Source organism: Amphiura filiformis, chromosome 20, assembly GCF_039555335.1.
Source record: "Amphiura filiformis chromosome 20, Afil_fr2py, whole genome shotgun sequence".
NCBI lineage: Eukaryota > Metazoa > Echinodermata > Ophiuroidea > Amphilepidida > Amphiuridae > Amphiura > Amphiura filiformis.
The window spans coordinates 16,306,582-16,324,192 of record NC_092647.1 but is presented as its reverse complement, the minus strand read 5'-3'; the positions used below and the strand labels follow the sequence as shown (position 1 = coordinate 16,324,192).

Here is a 17,611-nt window from a genome sequence, read left to right as displayed (position 1 = left end):
TAAAATTTTGGATATGTGTTGCTAACACATTAGGGAAATAATGTTGATATGTAAAATGGGAATAAGTGGTCCCTGATTTCTTTTATGACTTCATGAACTTGGTGCTCCACAACTATCAAAAAACGAACCTGTTAAAATGCTTCTATTTTCAATGTTGAGCTATATTTTGTATTTTTAACTTGCGACATTATTTCACTGAAACTTAATTAAGCCATAGGTAACAGGTTACCACAACCATACTACAGCAATGTTGAAAAAAATTGTATTTCTTGTCACCTATACCACCATATTGGGTAGTTTTCCGTAAGCTTAGCTTTTGTGATTTTGGTAACTATTTTATATTTATTTGTGAAATCCATCTCAACTAGGCATTTTAAATTGTACTCACCATTTACATCCCAAGGTATATTAGTATATCCACCTTGCACTTCTCGATATATATCCAGTTAAGACAGAATATCAAAATTATTCCTCATTCTGATATCACAGACTCTCACATGTGTATTCAAAATTGATGCTTAAATTTGACCTGAACCAATTGACCTATAACCTGACATACGGTGACCTAATAGCCTTTTCTTCTCCTAACAACACATAGTATTGACTTGACTAATGACTATATGCATCTATTGTGTAAGTGTTTATTTAATTTATTCAGTGTTATATATTTTGCATGTACCACTAGATTTTCTATAGAGAGTATAACAAAGGATTTAATGTATTCTATTCATGTACCCTACTTGAACATGTTGAAAAGAATAAATTATGATTTGTTACGAAACACGCATCTGAGTAACTAGGTTACAGTAAACAAAAAATATATAGGGCTAAATGATTTACTATACAATGGTTTAAAACCACCTTTTTTTTTCTTTTTTTTTTAAATTTTTTATTTCACATGATCCGTGCATATATCGCCTAGCTATAAATGACAAAATATTTTTTTAGACCAATCACACCAATATATGGGTGTAGTACGCCCTTAAGTGACACTAAACATTACAGGCCCTCCACTATTTGTAGATACCGCAAACACAAAATGTATGCTAGCTTAGCAGCCACTGAGGCAGCAAGCGTACATTGTGTGGATTTATGTAACTGCAGAGCTGTTCATCAACCGCTGCATCATTAGTGAGTTAATTTTCAGCCAATCGGAAAAGACGTACTATGAGGTTGTCGCCAGACGGTTAAGTGACGAAGTAGACTATGCTATAGTCGAATTTTGATAAAAAATATGTTATTATTATTATTTAATCATGATGAACGCATTCCGTTGAACTCAAAATTATACTGATGTTTATTAAACATGTTAAAGGGGCATTTCGTGATCCATAGCCTCATCCCCCCACTTTTCTCAAAAAAAGTTGAGATTTTTATATCACTGGAAACCTCTGACTACATAATGTTTATGTACAAAATATTTCTTGCAGATTAATTCGTTTAGCAAAGATATCGTGAAATTTCAATTTTGTTCTGGTGCACCAGAACGAAATTACAACGTATTGTCTATGGAGCAGTGTAATACACATAATCATGCATAACTCGCATAAGCATAATATCGGAATCAACTGAAATTTTGGGAATATGCTTTTTCGTGGATATGTACTGAAAAATGTCATAAAAAGAGGATGCTAGGATCACGAAATACTCCTTTAAAGTGTTCAATAGTAAAATTGTCATAAAGAGTTTATATAATTAGATGATTAGTGACAATAAAAGTTATCGATTCAACATATCTTGCATAATTATAATGACTCACTTCAATACTTAACAATTCTGATTTTGGAATCTTCCAGTTTATTGATCGCGAAAGCCCGAGTAAAAATCCGACTATGTACATTGGCTTTTAAGCAGAACTTTACCCCGGAACTTTGGTCTCTAAAACACACTGTCAATCATACTTGTTTATCACTCTAAATCAACCACAAGTGCTAAGCATGGTGGTACATGACGCGCTAAATGTACGTCCAATGTACCACTGAGAGCGCGCCACCACAAACGTGCCGCAAATGTTGCGTACGATGTAGTTAATGGTACGTACCCGGAGGATTTAAACAATAGCGAGATCTGGGCGACCAATCACAAGCCAGATCCATTTTAAGATGCATTACATCATGGCCAATTTTAGTCCCGTGTTAAGAATCTTAACCGCAAGTCAAAGTAAGTAGTCTACTTGGGAAGCTAACAAACAGAGGGAGTACGGTGATAGCTCTTGATCAGAGCCCTCGCAGTACCTCAGAACATCCAGTGATCCCTGAGTAAAATATACCCAAGCAAGTGACTAGTAAAGAAAATGTAAAGGCCAATCCCTGCCTGGTTAGACCATTCTGTAAAAAATTAATACCACTCCTAGTACAGGGCTTGCCGAAGGCAAGCTACACTAACACTAGGCAAGCTACATAAAGTCACCAACCAGCACTTCCCTGGGACCACTATGCAGTATTCATTCATTCATTCATTCATATTTTATTTCCATAAAAATCAAAGACATTACAAAAAATATAAATATAAACACGGTACATATGGAGGAAAAGGCTGGAAGACCAAAAAGGTCTGAAAGTTAGCCTTTCCCTGAAATCAAATGAAATTAACAAAATAAATCAACATTACATAAACATAACCAAAAGACAAGGAAAGGGGTGGGGGGGGGGGGGTGCTCACGGAAAAGATTAATTATATTTAGAGATCAGTATATTGTATATGGAAGGAAGGAAGATTCATATTTACAAGTAGACACATGGGCAAGTAAAAAAAGATGGTGCTTTACTATTTGGCTGACATACTTAACTTTCCCCAATGGGCAAGTCCAAGATCTATCTAAACTGCTCAAATAAAGAAAGTCCGCACTCCGCAGTCATGTAACCGGTTCTATACAAAAAACTGATCATGTTATGTCAATGTGATGAAAAGGTCATGTGCAGTATCTTGTTAGCTGCAATTTGATACCAAATTTGCTACTGAAAACTCTTAAATTCACAGAGATTGATACCAGTATAAATTTGGTGCATTTTCAAAAGTTGCAAATTAAAAACGGACCGCGCGGACCTGTAGAGGTGAATGTCAGAGCGCGACCATTGACATACCTCGAACAACCGCTAGGTCATATCGATCACATCATGACCTAGTATTCATCAGTAAAGCACTGTAGCAATCCATGCATTTTAAATTAACAATTGAATAAAGCGCGCACTTGGGATAGTCGACAGGGGCCATCATGGGCAAGCAAGCTTGACCCTAAGCAATTTCGACTGTGTGCTTCGTTTTGATTTGCAACTTTTGAAAATGCACCAAATGCCATAAACTGGCATCAATTTTTGTCACTTTTTGAGTGTTTGGTAGCAAATTTGGTATCAAATTGGAGCTAACAAGATTCTGCACACGACAGTATCAATCAAATTGTCATAACAAGATCAGGTTTTGGTGTAGGACGGGTTACATGACTGCGGACTTTCTTTATTTGAGCAGTTTATGCCCCATAGCTAGGAGGCTGTTGGGGCGGCGTAGATATTAAATTTGTATTATAAATTTCACAAAATCAAAATTATTTGATATCATCAGGACATTCCTCGTATTCAGAATGAAAGTTGGTGTGTCTGATGTGCAAACGTTGCTACTGAATTCCTAAATGGATCCAAAACTTTTTTAACCCCGGCCCTCAAATTAAGTACAAAACTATTTTGACGCCCTCAAATAATGTACCATTCTACATCAAAGGACAAATGAAATATATTAATGATACCAAAACTTGTATTCATATACCCATGTTATTGATATAAAAGATGTCATTTTGTAATGTAGCTCGTATTTTTTATGTATCCCAGTAATAAACCATCCATTTATGATTAGTAGAATGCCACATAAATAAATAATGGTCAAAATATAGTGAGAATAATTTGTACATGAAACCTCATTGTAAAATGTCAACAAGAACTAAGATATTACAGCTTTTTATGATTTAAAGACCAAACAAGAAGGAACTGACACATTCAAAATTAAGATATCAGACAATTTTTAACACTCAGTAGTTCATTTTATTAAATGATTTTATATTATCAAAGTACATAATACCTGATCATCAAATACCCTTACTTTGAAGTGTTTAAGAATTAGAATAAAGGTACTGTTTTTAGCCGCTGTTGTGCATCTATCGTCTCATATAACACGGATGACATCATTATTTTGGGTGTAAAACAACTACTTAAATTAATGATGTCGCCTGTGTATAATATGAGATGATAGATGCATGACAGCGGCTACAAACAATACCTTTATTCTCTAATTATTCACTGGGTCTGTATTTTACATAAAATAGGTAAGTGACCTCAGTGAAATCAAATGAAATACTCACCTTAAGGATATCTCTACCGGATGTCCATTTGTTCCTAAATTCCATCCCACAATACCATGCATATTACAAAACAAAGCAGATGAATTAATCTTTGAACTGTATCTATTGTTATGCAATATGCCTATCACCTTGTGGGAAGGAGTTTAGGTACAAGTCAACATCCGGTAGAAAAACCATAATGTGTGTATTGAGGAATGTTAAAAAAATAATGATATACAGATCAATTGAGGCACAATACATCCGGGACAATACAATGACAGAATGAGGAATGTCACATTAGTGAATTCATACATTAATGTTGTTATTAGGGAGAGCGTGGCGCAATGGTTAGGGTACTTGCCTTTAGTGCATGAGGTCCCGGGTTCGATTCCCGGCGGTGGCGATTTGCTGGGATATTGACTTGGAAAAAACAGTCTGAAATTAATTGGCAACTTCTGTAGATTAAATTCAGACTTCCGCTCTCCCATGGTTCATTTAGAATTGGGTAAACGAATCATGAAAGTACTCCGTCCTTCGGAGGGGACGTTAAGCCGTCGGTCCCGTGTACAGAGAGCCATACCTGTACATGTATCTCGCAGCCAGTTTCGAAAAGAGTAGGGTGTTAACCCCTGACTGTTCCCAACCCGTCCCGGTGTTCAAATGGACCCCAATGGAAATAAGCTTCAATAGAGGCTTTCTTGGGTTATCCAGGGTTGTCAAAACCCGAACAAATCAAATCAAATTAAATATATACTACTGCTACATAATATTTACAATTTACAAAATCCCAGCTCTTTTGGGCACTAGTAACATCAAGATTGCAATATCTTTCAACCTAAGCATTTATTATTTAACTTACTTAATTTTAAACTGTTCTCTGACATACATACATTTGGCAAGTCATCCACACTTTATTTAAGAAAGATACTTTTCCAGGCATTGTCTTTTGAGGTGAGCGAGACCATCACTCGCCTAAAATGAAGCTGAGGAGAGCTTTTTATCACTCGCCTACATTTGGTGAAATAATAATACAATTGATTAAAATCACTCGCCTACAGTTCACCTGACAAGTTTTGAGGAGAGTGATTTGTCACTCGCCAGCAATTTTCAAAATACAAGGCCTGCTTTTCCTTGTTTCATTTCCTTTGAGACCATCAATGTATTTTAATATTAAAATATTAATAAGTACTAAACTGGAAAAATGTGGCGTCTGGCAGGTAGTGCTCAGGGGGTTAAATGGCTATAAGTACATGTTATCATGTGGTCTTGATTGCGTGTATAATGATTAGAGATTAATGTGCATCACTTATATTGAGTGTATTGTGAAAAACTTAACATTTTGCTTTGGGACCAAGGAATATCCTGAGGGGCACAGCAAGGAAAATGTTTAGATTTTTCACAATATCCAAAACATACCTGATGCAAAGTCATTAACCTCATTTATAACCACGACGTTTCAATTTGTTCAACCCTATCTATATAAAATTACATTTTTTACGGTAGTTACGTTTGTGTAAATTGTTCGTTTGCATAAGATACACTTGTGCAAAAGGCATATAGTGCGTATTTCCATTTCCATATTCTCTATATGAATTTTTAAACTGCAATCAGATTTATGTTGAACTACATACGTGTACATACATGTACATACATACATACAAACGACGCTTCAGACTTGTAATGAGTCATGACTCAATAGGTCTACTTGAATTTTCAAAAATGGAATGACTCGACTCGGATCTTGAAATTTTCCCCATAGAGATTGTACAGTGGCTCAAGTCATTTGACTTGACTCGGCTCGAGCTATTGCTAGAAATGATTCAACTCAACCATGAAATGACCTGACTCGTTACAACTCTGCGCTTTATATAGCGCATTTCCAAAAATGAGCAATGCGCTTATAAAAACATGCAACAAAAAAAAATAAATAAATGAGAAAAATAAATAAATGAGAAAACTAAATGACCACAGCAAAAAAAAAAGGGAAATAAATGCAATGAAAAACAACTAGTAAAAGTGGGTTTTTAAGCTGGATTTAAAGGCACTAACAGTGGGTGATGATCAACGGACGGTTATAGGAAGGTCATTCCACATTTGGGACCACAAACGCCAACAGCTCCATCGCCAAACCTCCTGTTGTATTTTGGAGTCGCAGGACGGTTTACATCCAGAGCTGAGCGGAGACCTTGTCTAATGGTTTGTGACTTGTGATGCTATATGTGAGGTAGTCTTTCACCTTTCCAACATCACTACACACAAGGCTGTAGCATGATGTTGCTTTTTTTCTGCATGTTTAAGGCATAATGCATGACACATGCAGGTATCATAAAGCAACGCTGGTTTATAAAGTTCTATTGGTTGAGTACTGTATCCATTTAGGGATGAAATCTAATCTCGACCGGCAGTTGACCGGTGGTTCTGACTGGTTGCCATTGTAACAATAGCAACTGGACGGAAACGGCGGTCTACCGCCGGTCGAGGTTTGATTTCATCCCTTAGATAAGACGTGCAGCCTCTATCATGTATCCCCTGTCATGATGGCAATGAATTCTTCCTCATTTACTGTGGATGGAAAAATAAACAAAAACACTCACTTAGTTTCAGTCGGCTTAGAAGAGTTCAATGTGTCATTACTTTAGTGTGCAGAGAGGTTAGCAGTCATGTATTACTAGTAACACACAGGCCTGTAACAAGGATTTTTTGTGTAGGGGGGGTGCTGAATTTGAAAAAGTGGACTTTTTTCCATGGGGGGGGCAATTCTGTGAAAAATTGACTTTCTCCCCAAATTTAGAACTTTCTTGACCAAAAAAGCTTAAAAAATCAATTTTTTTTGGCTCGCTATGCTCGCAAATTCTTAAATTCTTGGACTTTTGTATACTTTTTTTTTTTTTGGGGGGGAGCTATGGGCCTGGTGGCACACACATTCACAGATTCCACCATGTGTATCACCCACTGATGGCAAAGAAGTGTACCTATACGCACTTGGCAATATTTGATTTACAGAGTGTGCTTCTTTGCTGAGTACATGTACATGAAATTTGCAGGGAAAAATAACTGAAAGCAAATGCCATTGGTACGCTACTTTAATACTTGTCATGCTAGCCCTCGAAATGATCCCATACCACAACAGCACATGTACACATTGCTGTGCCCATTAAAGTCCCTTTGCCATCGGTGCCCTTCTTTGTTTTCATTGCATTACACCGTAAGATTGGTCTTAACCCTGGAATTGTGGAAACTTTTCCGGGGGCACTGGTCATTGACAAGGGGTATCATACGTGGCCACGAAGTCCCAAATAGCACCCTAAATAAGTATTTACGAGGTCTGAAAAGTGAAAATGCACCCCTAAACAAGTATGACAAGTGCAATTTTATACCCTAAATAAGTATTGACACTATTTTTGCCCCATTAGAAACAAGTAAATCAGTCATTTTTTGACTCTAAAACCCTTCATAACAACTGGGAAAACACAAATTCAAAGGTTCATAACTTTTAACCTTTATTCCATGCTACATTTGTTTCAAAGGACCCCAAACAATGTGATTTTTGTACAAGGTACATGTATACCCTTTTTCTTAAATTTCCTTGTTTTAGATACCCTATTCACGATACGTAAGTACAGTGCCTGATCATGAAAAAAGACCCTTTTTACTTGAATCTTTGGCCCCCCTGGGAAACTTTTGGGCCTCATAACAGCTAAATTGTTGGTCTAATTATATAAGGGGTGGTGCAATATTATGTGTGTACCCGGGGTGAATTATAGGGGGGGCAAAGATTTTTTGGCAGGCCAGCAGGGGGGGGGGGCAAGCATTTTTTTGGCAGGTCGAAAGGGGGGTCAAGCAATTTTTGGCAGGTCGAAAGGGGGCAAGCAATTTTGGCACAGATATTTTGGGCACCGTTTCTATATTACGCCCTAAAAGGCGAGGAAAGCGTTCTGAACATGTTCAAATATGCAAAATTTCCTGCTTCTTTCGCATTATATGTTAAGACAATTTAAGGTTTTAAATTCGGGTTCCCCAAAATCTTGCATGTGTAAGGGGGGGGCAAAGATTTTTGGCACGTCAAAAGGGGGCAAAGGTTTTTGGCACGTCGAAGGGGGGGCAAAGGTTTTTGGCACGCCAAAGGGGGAACAAGCGATTTTGGCAGACCATTTTGAGAATTCACCCCCAGGGGTACACATATAATTATTGCACCACCCCTAAAGGTAATGTATACATATTTAGAGTGGCAAAGACTTGAAAAATGAATATTAATGTGGATTCAAATTTGGGTAAAAATGCTCAGTTTTGGAGAAAATCCCCAAAACGTTTTTGGTCAAATTCTTTTTGGACAATGTAACAAAAACATTCTTGAGTAAATTTTTTTAAATCAATTTTCAAAAACAGATATAAATATCTAGGACCTGTTTTTTTATTGTTTTTATTTGTAATTTTTACCAACTTTCACCAAAAATGCTCAATTTTGCCCAAATTTCATTTTTTTGGTGAAGTTGATCAAAATTTAAAACAATTTTTTTAAAAATGGTCCAAGATGTTTATATCTACTTCTAAAAAATTAATAGAAACATTTTTTTACTGAAGAGTTTTCTTGTTACATTGTCTGAAAAAATGTTGGAAAAAAAACTTTATGTATACTTTTATATACTTTAGACCAACAATATAGCAGTTATGAGGCCCAAAAGTTTCCATAATTCCAGGGTTCAGACCAGTAACCTTAAGCCAAGAACAGGTTTGTCACCGAACATTGTTTTTAGCTCCCCATGTTTTTTAAGCTGCAATTTTTATCTTTGTTTTAATATTTTCTGACAACTAAAAAAGGCCCAAAATGGGTTGGTCACGTAAATCTATGTGGCAAAACTTATTTCACATACCGTATTTCGTCAAATAAACGTCCCCGGGTCGTTACATTTTCCCAAAGGGGGGCGTTTATTCAAGGTCAATTTTAGAACGATAATTCACGTTAAAATCATTAGGTAAACTTAAAACTCACGCTAAAATGACAAACTATGAACTAGAAACACTGACTTCTGGTTCACTTCGGGTTTCCAATTCAGATTTTCGCCAAAAAGTGACGCTATTATCGACCATGTGGACAACTTGGTAAGCTTACTACACAAGATACCATGGAAGTACGTATCTGCATTTTTGAAACATCTTGGTTGAAAAAAGTGGTGGGGGCGTTTATTTGAGGGGGGGCGACTATTTGACGAAATACATGCAGTATGCACATTTGAAACAAACCTTTTTCTTTTCTTGAACTTAATTCAAATTACTTGCAACATATTATGGCCTCTCAAACAAAGTAAACAGACTAAATATCACATCAACCATAAAATAATCAGGCTACATTGTACATACTTTCACCATCTCCATCCTTGTCGAATTCATCAATCATGGCTCTCAGCTCCTCCTCAGTCATATTCTCTCCAAGTTCCCTGGCTACTCTCCTCAAGTTACGAATGCCAATCTTGCCTGAATCATCATCATCAAATAATCGAAATGCCTTCAAGATTTCCTCCTGTGGATCTCGCTCCAACATCCAGTCTGTTACTGTAACACAGATGAATTCATACACAGATATCATATACTGCGCCAAAAAAAAGTATCCTTACACTTGGAAAAATAATCACAATTTCAAAACTGAACCATATTGGGGTAAATTTCTTTTTTTAATAGATGCACTAATCTAATCGGGCACATTAATCATTCAAAAATCATCAGTGCATGTTACACAGCATGTAGCTTTAATAATACAAATTTTGTCCCCTCTTTCAATTAACTTTCAGTCACTGCATGAACTAAGAATGCCATCCTATATAGCGTTGAACAAAAACTGTATGTCACCTTGGTTTTAAATCACAATAAAGCAATTGTTTTCTTGCTAGTACAGAATGTCCATCAAAAAAGACATTATCCATGGATAATATCCAAATGTTTTTTCTTACAATTTCAGCGGGAAACAAAACTAGCTCCACCCAACTGATTTTTTTTCAAATGTTTATTTTTCTAAAAATGCCCAATAGCAATACCCAATGGCTTATTATTGAATCTAATATAAACTTGAGAACAAGACAGTAAAATAAAAATGAAAATTGCAGCCTGTTTTGGCAAACAAGCAATTGTTGTTTGATGAAATCTACTCCCTATTCCAGAAAAACACAGAACTAATTTTTTCGGATTAAAAAAATATTATCCTGTTTTGCCAAATGAAACACAGCTAAATCCTAATCCTTTAGTTAGTCCTAACTAACAATAAGTCAAATTTAAATATTTGGCCAATTTTTAGAAATAAGGGCCAAAAACATGCATTTTTAGGGTGTTTTTCGTATGCTGTGACAATCAAGCCCAAAGACTTGTACTAAGACTACTTTCAGTTTCTGCATTCTAATTTTTGGAAAACACATGTTTCATTCTTATAACCAACCATTTAATTAAAGTAACACAAAAAAGTGAAAATTAGAGCAAAATTTCGGCATATACTCAAGATTTTGAATGCTTAGACTTGTTCCAAGTCTGTGATTTTTGTGACTTGATTGTCAGAAAACATGCCGAAAATGCATGTTTTTGGCTCTTTTTTCAAGAAATTAGTAAAACAATGAACTTTTTCTTCTATCTCCAGTTAGGACTAAATGAATGATAAGGATTGAGCTATGTTTCATTTGGCAGAACCTGATAATATTTTTTAATCTCAAAAAATTAGTACGGTACTGTATTTTTCTGGAATAAGGTCAAAAAGGTCATGACTCATGATCTGATGATAAAGATCACAGTATTACTCTTGCTGATAAAAGATTGCAAACCATCAGAAATTTGTGAGTTGGAAGGGAGATATGTTTGGATCAAAATTTTTAAACTTCAATTATGAATTTATCAACGCAGATAAACTTTCATGAAATTTTCTTTATGTTTTGTGCAGTCTACGCACACGTTTTAGTCCGAGTGCCTTTTAGACCCCATAAAAAGCTGTTAACGCAGTACATTGTATCTGTCCTTATTCAAAGGAAGTCCGACAGATCTCATTTTGTACGGTACTTATGTATGAGTAACTTCCTCCATCTAACTGTACAATGTGGTGGTATACTTACTGACTTCATTGAAATCATCAAAGTTGATTTTGCCAGTCTCGTCCCTGTCATAGTCTCTAAGTACTTTCAACACATCTGCCTTTTTAACATCAAATCCCAGTGCTCTCATTGCCACCTGTAGTAGAGATATTATGGTAATTAGTTCCACATTCATTTGGAGTAACCTTTAAGGTTGGTCTTATAACCCTAGAATTATGGAAACTTTCCGGCCTCATACATAAGGCACTTGAAACTTGATATCGAGTTTAGCGTCCCTTTTTTTCAGCTCATAATGAGGCAACTATTTCATTATTCATTATTTTCAAGGTTTCATTATACGCGGCCTTTTACCAATGCTTATGCACTTTTGTTTATTCTATTTGGGTCCCAAATGTCACGAATACACGAAACGTTTATAAAAGTATAATTATCTTGCTTTTTGTTTAAATGAAGTTTTAAAACAAACTCAATGTATTCCGAAGTATATCAGTCTTCTTCTCTCCAATTTGTACTAACCTCTCTGTATACATTTGAGGTTAGGGGAAAATGGGGGGGGGGTTGACTCATTTATACAAAAATAACAATCATGCAGAACATTGATATAATTATTATTGGCACCAATTTGTTAAAAATAGGTCTTTTATATAGTATCTCCTATCTTAAATTATAAACATAAACAATGTCCATGGCTAGGTTAAGTTCACTTCTTGTCTACCCTGGTATCCCAAAGGTATAATTGAAATAATTGGAAAGAGCAAGGGTCAAAAATCTGTATATTTTTAATGCTCAAATATTTAGATGAATTCTTCCACTAGTTGTCAAAGGGGTTTAAAATTTTTTCACAACAAATTTTCTTCCTGGTTTTAGTAGTAATTTGCACAATAATGAATTATTTTCAGATTTCACATCTCAAACGCGGCACAAAATTCATAACGCGGGCGGCGGACGCTAAACTCAGAATCAAGTTTCAAGTGCCTAACTCATAATTGTTAGTCTAAAGTATATATAAGTGTATTAGATTGGCAAAGACTTGATAAATTCATCTGTGAGGTCACATTTGGGCCAAAATGCTCATTTTTGGCCCAAAATCTCAAAAAATGTTTTTCAGCCCACTTCTTTTTCCTTAAACGTAACAAAACAATTCTTGGGCCAATATGTTTTTTATTAATATAGGTTGGTGTTTCAAAACCACAAGAGAAAACAACTTTGGTTTTCATCTTCTTTTATTTCTTTCCCTAGGGAGTTAGGTTAAACGTTAACCCCATGAGAACAACCTGCCGATTGGCCAAACAGAAGTTTTCATTATCAATTTGTCCAATCAGCAACAAGGGTGAAAATAAGAGAGCTTGAACCAGAGGCCACTTTGGCAAAAAGTGGCTCCTGGTTCACCAAGATTTGGAAGAACCAGGGGCCATTTCCAATTACCAAGGAGCCAATAAAAATAAAGATGTGCTGGATGAGTTAAATATTTTTGGTTCACTATATCCCGGGGGCCAGTTTTGTGAGAAAAGTCCCCCTGGCCTGGTCAACTAAAATTGAGATGGAACCAGGGGCCATTTTAGAGTTTCTGGGGGCCAAACGGCTACCGTTTCCCACTTAATTTCACCCCTGATCAGCAACATTGTTAGAATATTTTCACCACGCAAAAAAATTTGGGTAAATTATTCATTCTGATTGGTGATTAAAGTGAAAATATCATGTAATTGACCAATCAGAAGCAATGTTAGATCGGTAGGTAGTGCTCAGGGGGTTAAAATAGAATTACCTTTAATTCATGGTAGTCAATAGCTTTGTCTTTGTCTGTGTCAAACAATTCAAATGCCTCTTTGATCTCCTGTTTCTGTTCCTCTGTCAGTTCACGTCTTTTGGCACGCCGTCTACCTTTGTCCATTGTCAAATCAGACCTACAAAATCAAAGGATCACAAATTAATATTTGTGACATGAACAAGGGGTATGAGACACACGTCGGCCCTGGTCGAAAATGGGTTTTACACATGTTTCTAAAGAGTGCATTTAGAGCTTTCAGAAACTGAAAACCCCATGTTGATACGACTTTTCTTTGTGAAGTTACATCAATTTATCAATCGCTGAAAACAATATAAAACAAAAGAATTTTAACATTTTCTTTGCCAATATCTCAAAATCAATAATAGCGACATCCAACTCATTTATCTACATGGGATCAAAGGCAACAATGACAGCTCCGTGCGTCCCACAAAGTTTGATTGAAAAAAATACTTGAGCAGTGGCAGCGCCAGCAATTTTTTTTTTTTCGGGGGTTGAGGGGCAAAGTGAATTTCAGGGGGAATCAACAAATTTTGCACAAAATTGCTGTAAAAAGTGGAAATTTTCATTTTGGGTTTTTTGGGGGGAACAGGCCCCTCCATGGCACTGCCACTGTTCTTGAGTAAAGGAGCACTGATGAAGACATTAGCATCGCTGGATTTAGAAGTTTTTGTTGACTTGGAACTATTGCCATGTTCAAAAACTTTTGTCTGACATTAGGCGTTTATTTTATAGGCCTATTGATCTAACAGCATGCATCCAACACTTTACTTAAGTAGCATGTTTTGTTGACATTTTTTTAACTACTGTTTACTTCCATGACAGAAATAATACCATATTTGACAAATCAAATACAAAGGATATCAGTTGGCAATCTTAAATGTTTGATTCAAGACAAGTAGTTCATTAAGAAATGAGGTACATTCTAGCGGTACCGTACCTCTTTTCTTAATATAAATAATGCTTGTCTTGAGTCACTGAAATTCCTGTGTAGTACAATGTAAGTTCTGGATTCCGTGCCTCTATCATATACTTAACTTTTGTTACCATTCTGTTATTATTTTTTGAAAAAATGCAAAAATAGTCGAGGGGTGTAGACTTGTAGTACCACCTTAAGGGCAACTAAAACTGATATGAGGTAAGTTTTAACTGTTTTGAATCTGTATTGACTATTCTAAGGGAATTACTGCAATGTAAACAAACCCACTCATGGCCCATATTGACATGGTGTACTGGTTTTCAGTACGGTACCCTGTTTTCCATGAGTGACTGGATTTGATTCATGTAAGTGTTTGCAATGTGTTTATAATTTAATAACTAAGAACTTCTGTACATGTTTTTTAACCACTTCAGAAACAAAGTATGGGAGCAATTTCGCCCTAGCAAATGCGAAAAATAACAAAAATTGTTGCAAATCTCCAAAAAGCGGTGAGGGTGGGGATATACATGTTTAATATTTATTTTACTTGACCTGGCCAAGTAAAATAAATAACATGTATATCGTCCACTCCCGCCTCAACGATTTTCAGTATAATTTTGAATTATTTTTCTTCTTTGCTCCCTTACTTTGTTTCTAAAATTGTCGTAATGAAAAAACATGTTAGCTAGTTTTTATGTGCTAATGGCAAAGACTTTTGCAAATGTAATTTCACACAGAAATGAATGGTAAAAAAATAACATAACAAAATCAAGCCTCCCTCACCGATTTTTGAAAAAGTCCGGACAATATAGTTATAACATGTTATTTTTTTTACTTGGCTTAATAATAATCATGAATTAAAGTTAATTTTTTATTTCTTCTATGGTCCAGGTACACACTGGTGAATGGCGATCGTGTAGAAGTGGCGAGGCCTCGACCCCTCCTCTTCTTGGCTCGTTCACGTAGCGGTTCCATTGTCCCACTGGCCTACTACAAACGTAGATTGCCTGGCGATCAGAGTGTTATCGTCAGAGCACCTCGGACTATCCTCTTCTATGTGCCAACGACAAATACCCCAACGACCAATGGGTCAACCTGTCCTGAACTGTATTGTTGTTGTGACGTTGATCAGCCAATCAGCAAATTAACTTTAATATTGTCATGATATAGGAAATTTCAATTGAATGAACACAGCCTGACATATATAGCGTGACGATTTTTTGCATTATACCGCTCATTCTACAAAATCCGGTGCCAATAGCCTTTTTTCCATTCTTTGGTCCACAAACACTTTGTCGAGCATTTAGGGCTGGGCATCAAATGTTGTTTTTCTGGTAGAACTCAACGAGATCTACATGGACATATATATAGTTTTCCATACCTTACATGCTTTCTTCAGCCTGATTGACCCTTGCAAAGGCTCCAAAATCGCTAAAAATGCATTTCCACTGCGCAAGTGTCACATCTAACCCTGAATATTTTCTTTGAATAAATGCGATTTCTTTACATATTTGTTGTTTTTTAATTAGATAACGCACCATCATATTGTTTATCAACATTATTTTTTAGTGATTAAAGCGTCTTTGTGTAATTCTAAAATAAATTGCACTTTCCACCAAAACGCTGTGAGCTACGTTACCCCTTTTTAACACACGTTATTGGAAAGAAGTAAAACAGAGGTATCAATGTAATTTGCGGTTTTTGAAAGGAAACACTCATAGGTTTTAAAAATCACAGTAAAAATTGTGATGCTGTAGCATTTTTGGCATAGAAATGATGTAATAACCACTTATCCTCTTGTCCAAAAATCACTGGGGACAACCAAATTGAGCTATGTACTTATCCCCTGGACAACCAACTATATTTTACCTCCAAAAATATGACACACTTTGGGGACAACCAAATTGTTTTGAGGACAAGCAGAATTTTGCTTTTATTGTCCTCCGGATAACCTCTATATTTTCCTTATTTCGGACACTGGTTGTAAACATTGAAATTTCGACCGACCATGTTAAGATTGGTGAGCTACGTTACCAGGATTCTATAGTATGCACATGTATTACATGTACTTCCTAATAATATGTGAAAGCTACCAGTGGTCGAACCCCATTTATATTAGAATTACACACACACTACGCATCTTCAAAACTTCTATGAAATGGTGAAATCTGTTTTACATTTCACTCATTCACTCAAGTGATCTTTAGTTTGCTTTTTATGACCTTGCTGGATTGAGTAAAACCAGCCCATTTTATAGTCGGTAACGTAGCTCAAATTACATTGAGTTTTAGTGTTAAAAAACATCATGACTTCCTGAAAGAAAAATATGCAAGTGTTTTTTACATCTGAAAGTAGTGATACATTTACTCTTAAAAAACACAAAAAGCAGGTTTTTTATATTTTGAACAACTTTTATTTTTTAAATTTTTATAGTGGATTGGCACCGGATTTTGTAGAATGAGCGATACACCCCAGGGGGGCCACTCATATATAAAAGTTGTAAGCATGCGTGTGAATGCACTTCAGAAAAGCACCCTTAACAAAGACAACCATTGTGTCTTCAAAATGACCCTTAAGAAGGATAATGGTTTGTTAACCATACCCTTAACAAGGACAAAGTTACAAGTGGATTAAATCCAACCCTTAGCAAGGATGCATGATCAATTTTGAAGAAAAAAGTAAAAGACATCAACTTTCAAGGTTTCTTATTTCCTTTATTATTATACTCTAATTGGATACTTCCTAACTGGATTTGGTAGGCTTTAGGCCTACTCAGTTATCATTATTCAACATAATTATCGCCTGCATTTAGGGCAGTATATTTTATTATGACGATTGTAAGGGTAGGAATGTGATTAGATTTAACTACCCTTAACACGGACACATGGTGTCAAAAATTACACCCTTATTTGCTATAATCAATGATTTTGAGACCCTTAACACGGGCCTGTGCGGGCCCGTGTTGCAGTAGAAAAGACCACCCATATTCCACGTTTTTGTTCCCACGCATGCTTACAACTTTTTATATGAGTGGCCCCCTGGCCCTGGCCTGGGCGATACACTGACTTATCTTATGTGTTTGTGATGTACGCCAGCGACAGCATGTACGTGTGCGACTGTGCGTACGTACCGTAACACGGATATGATTAATGAAACCAACAATTAGTACCATGCCAACACATGTATATAAACATCATGATTGTTTATTCAATTGAAATTACCAGTCATGCCAGTATAAGTATTCAGTAAGCTTATAAACTTTTGGTTTCATGATCGATTCATTAGCATTTGCATGCCATTGCATTCACAATCCATGTCATATCTGATCACAAGGTACATTTACTTTCAACCTTCAACTGTTAAAGAATACCTTAATCTTAACGTTGTTACTTTATCTATGTTGTGATATACTGTAAATCTGGAAGTATGTACTGTGAAATTCAGCATGCAGCAAATTCGTTTTCGTTCGGCGGAAAGTTTCATTTGGGTTACGAGCTGTCCATACCGTGTCAAGG

General features: G+C 36.1%; 1 protein-coding gene across 2 annotated transcripts; it reads right to left on the bottom strand.

The window, feature by feature from the left end:
- Positions 1-5,224: 5,224 nt before the first annotated feature.
- LOC140142706 (centrin-3) lies at positions 5,225-17,611 on the bottom strand. Of its 2 annotated transcripts, none has more exons than XM_072164701.1 (5): positions 17,467-17,611; positions 13,157-13,295; positions 11,413-11,527; positions 9,686-9,877; positions 5,225-6,889 (listed from the first exon to the last, which is right to left on the bottom strand). In XM_072164701.1, the coding sequence occupies exons 1-5, from the start codon at positions 17,577-17,579 to the stop codon at positions 6,846-6,848; spliced, it is 603 nt and encodes a 200-aa protein (XP_072020802.1). In that variant the 5' UTR covers positions 17,580-17,611; the 3' UTR covers positions 5,225-6,845. The 2 variants fall into 2 exon arrangements, with proteins under 2 accessions (XP_072020802.1, XP_072020803.1); XM_072164702.1 differs by having other exon boundaries at positions 17,487-17,561.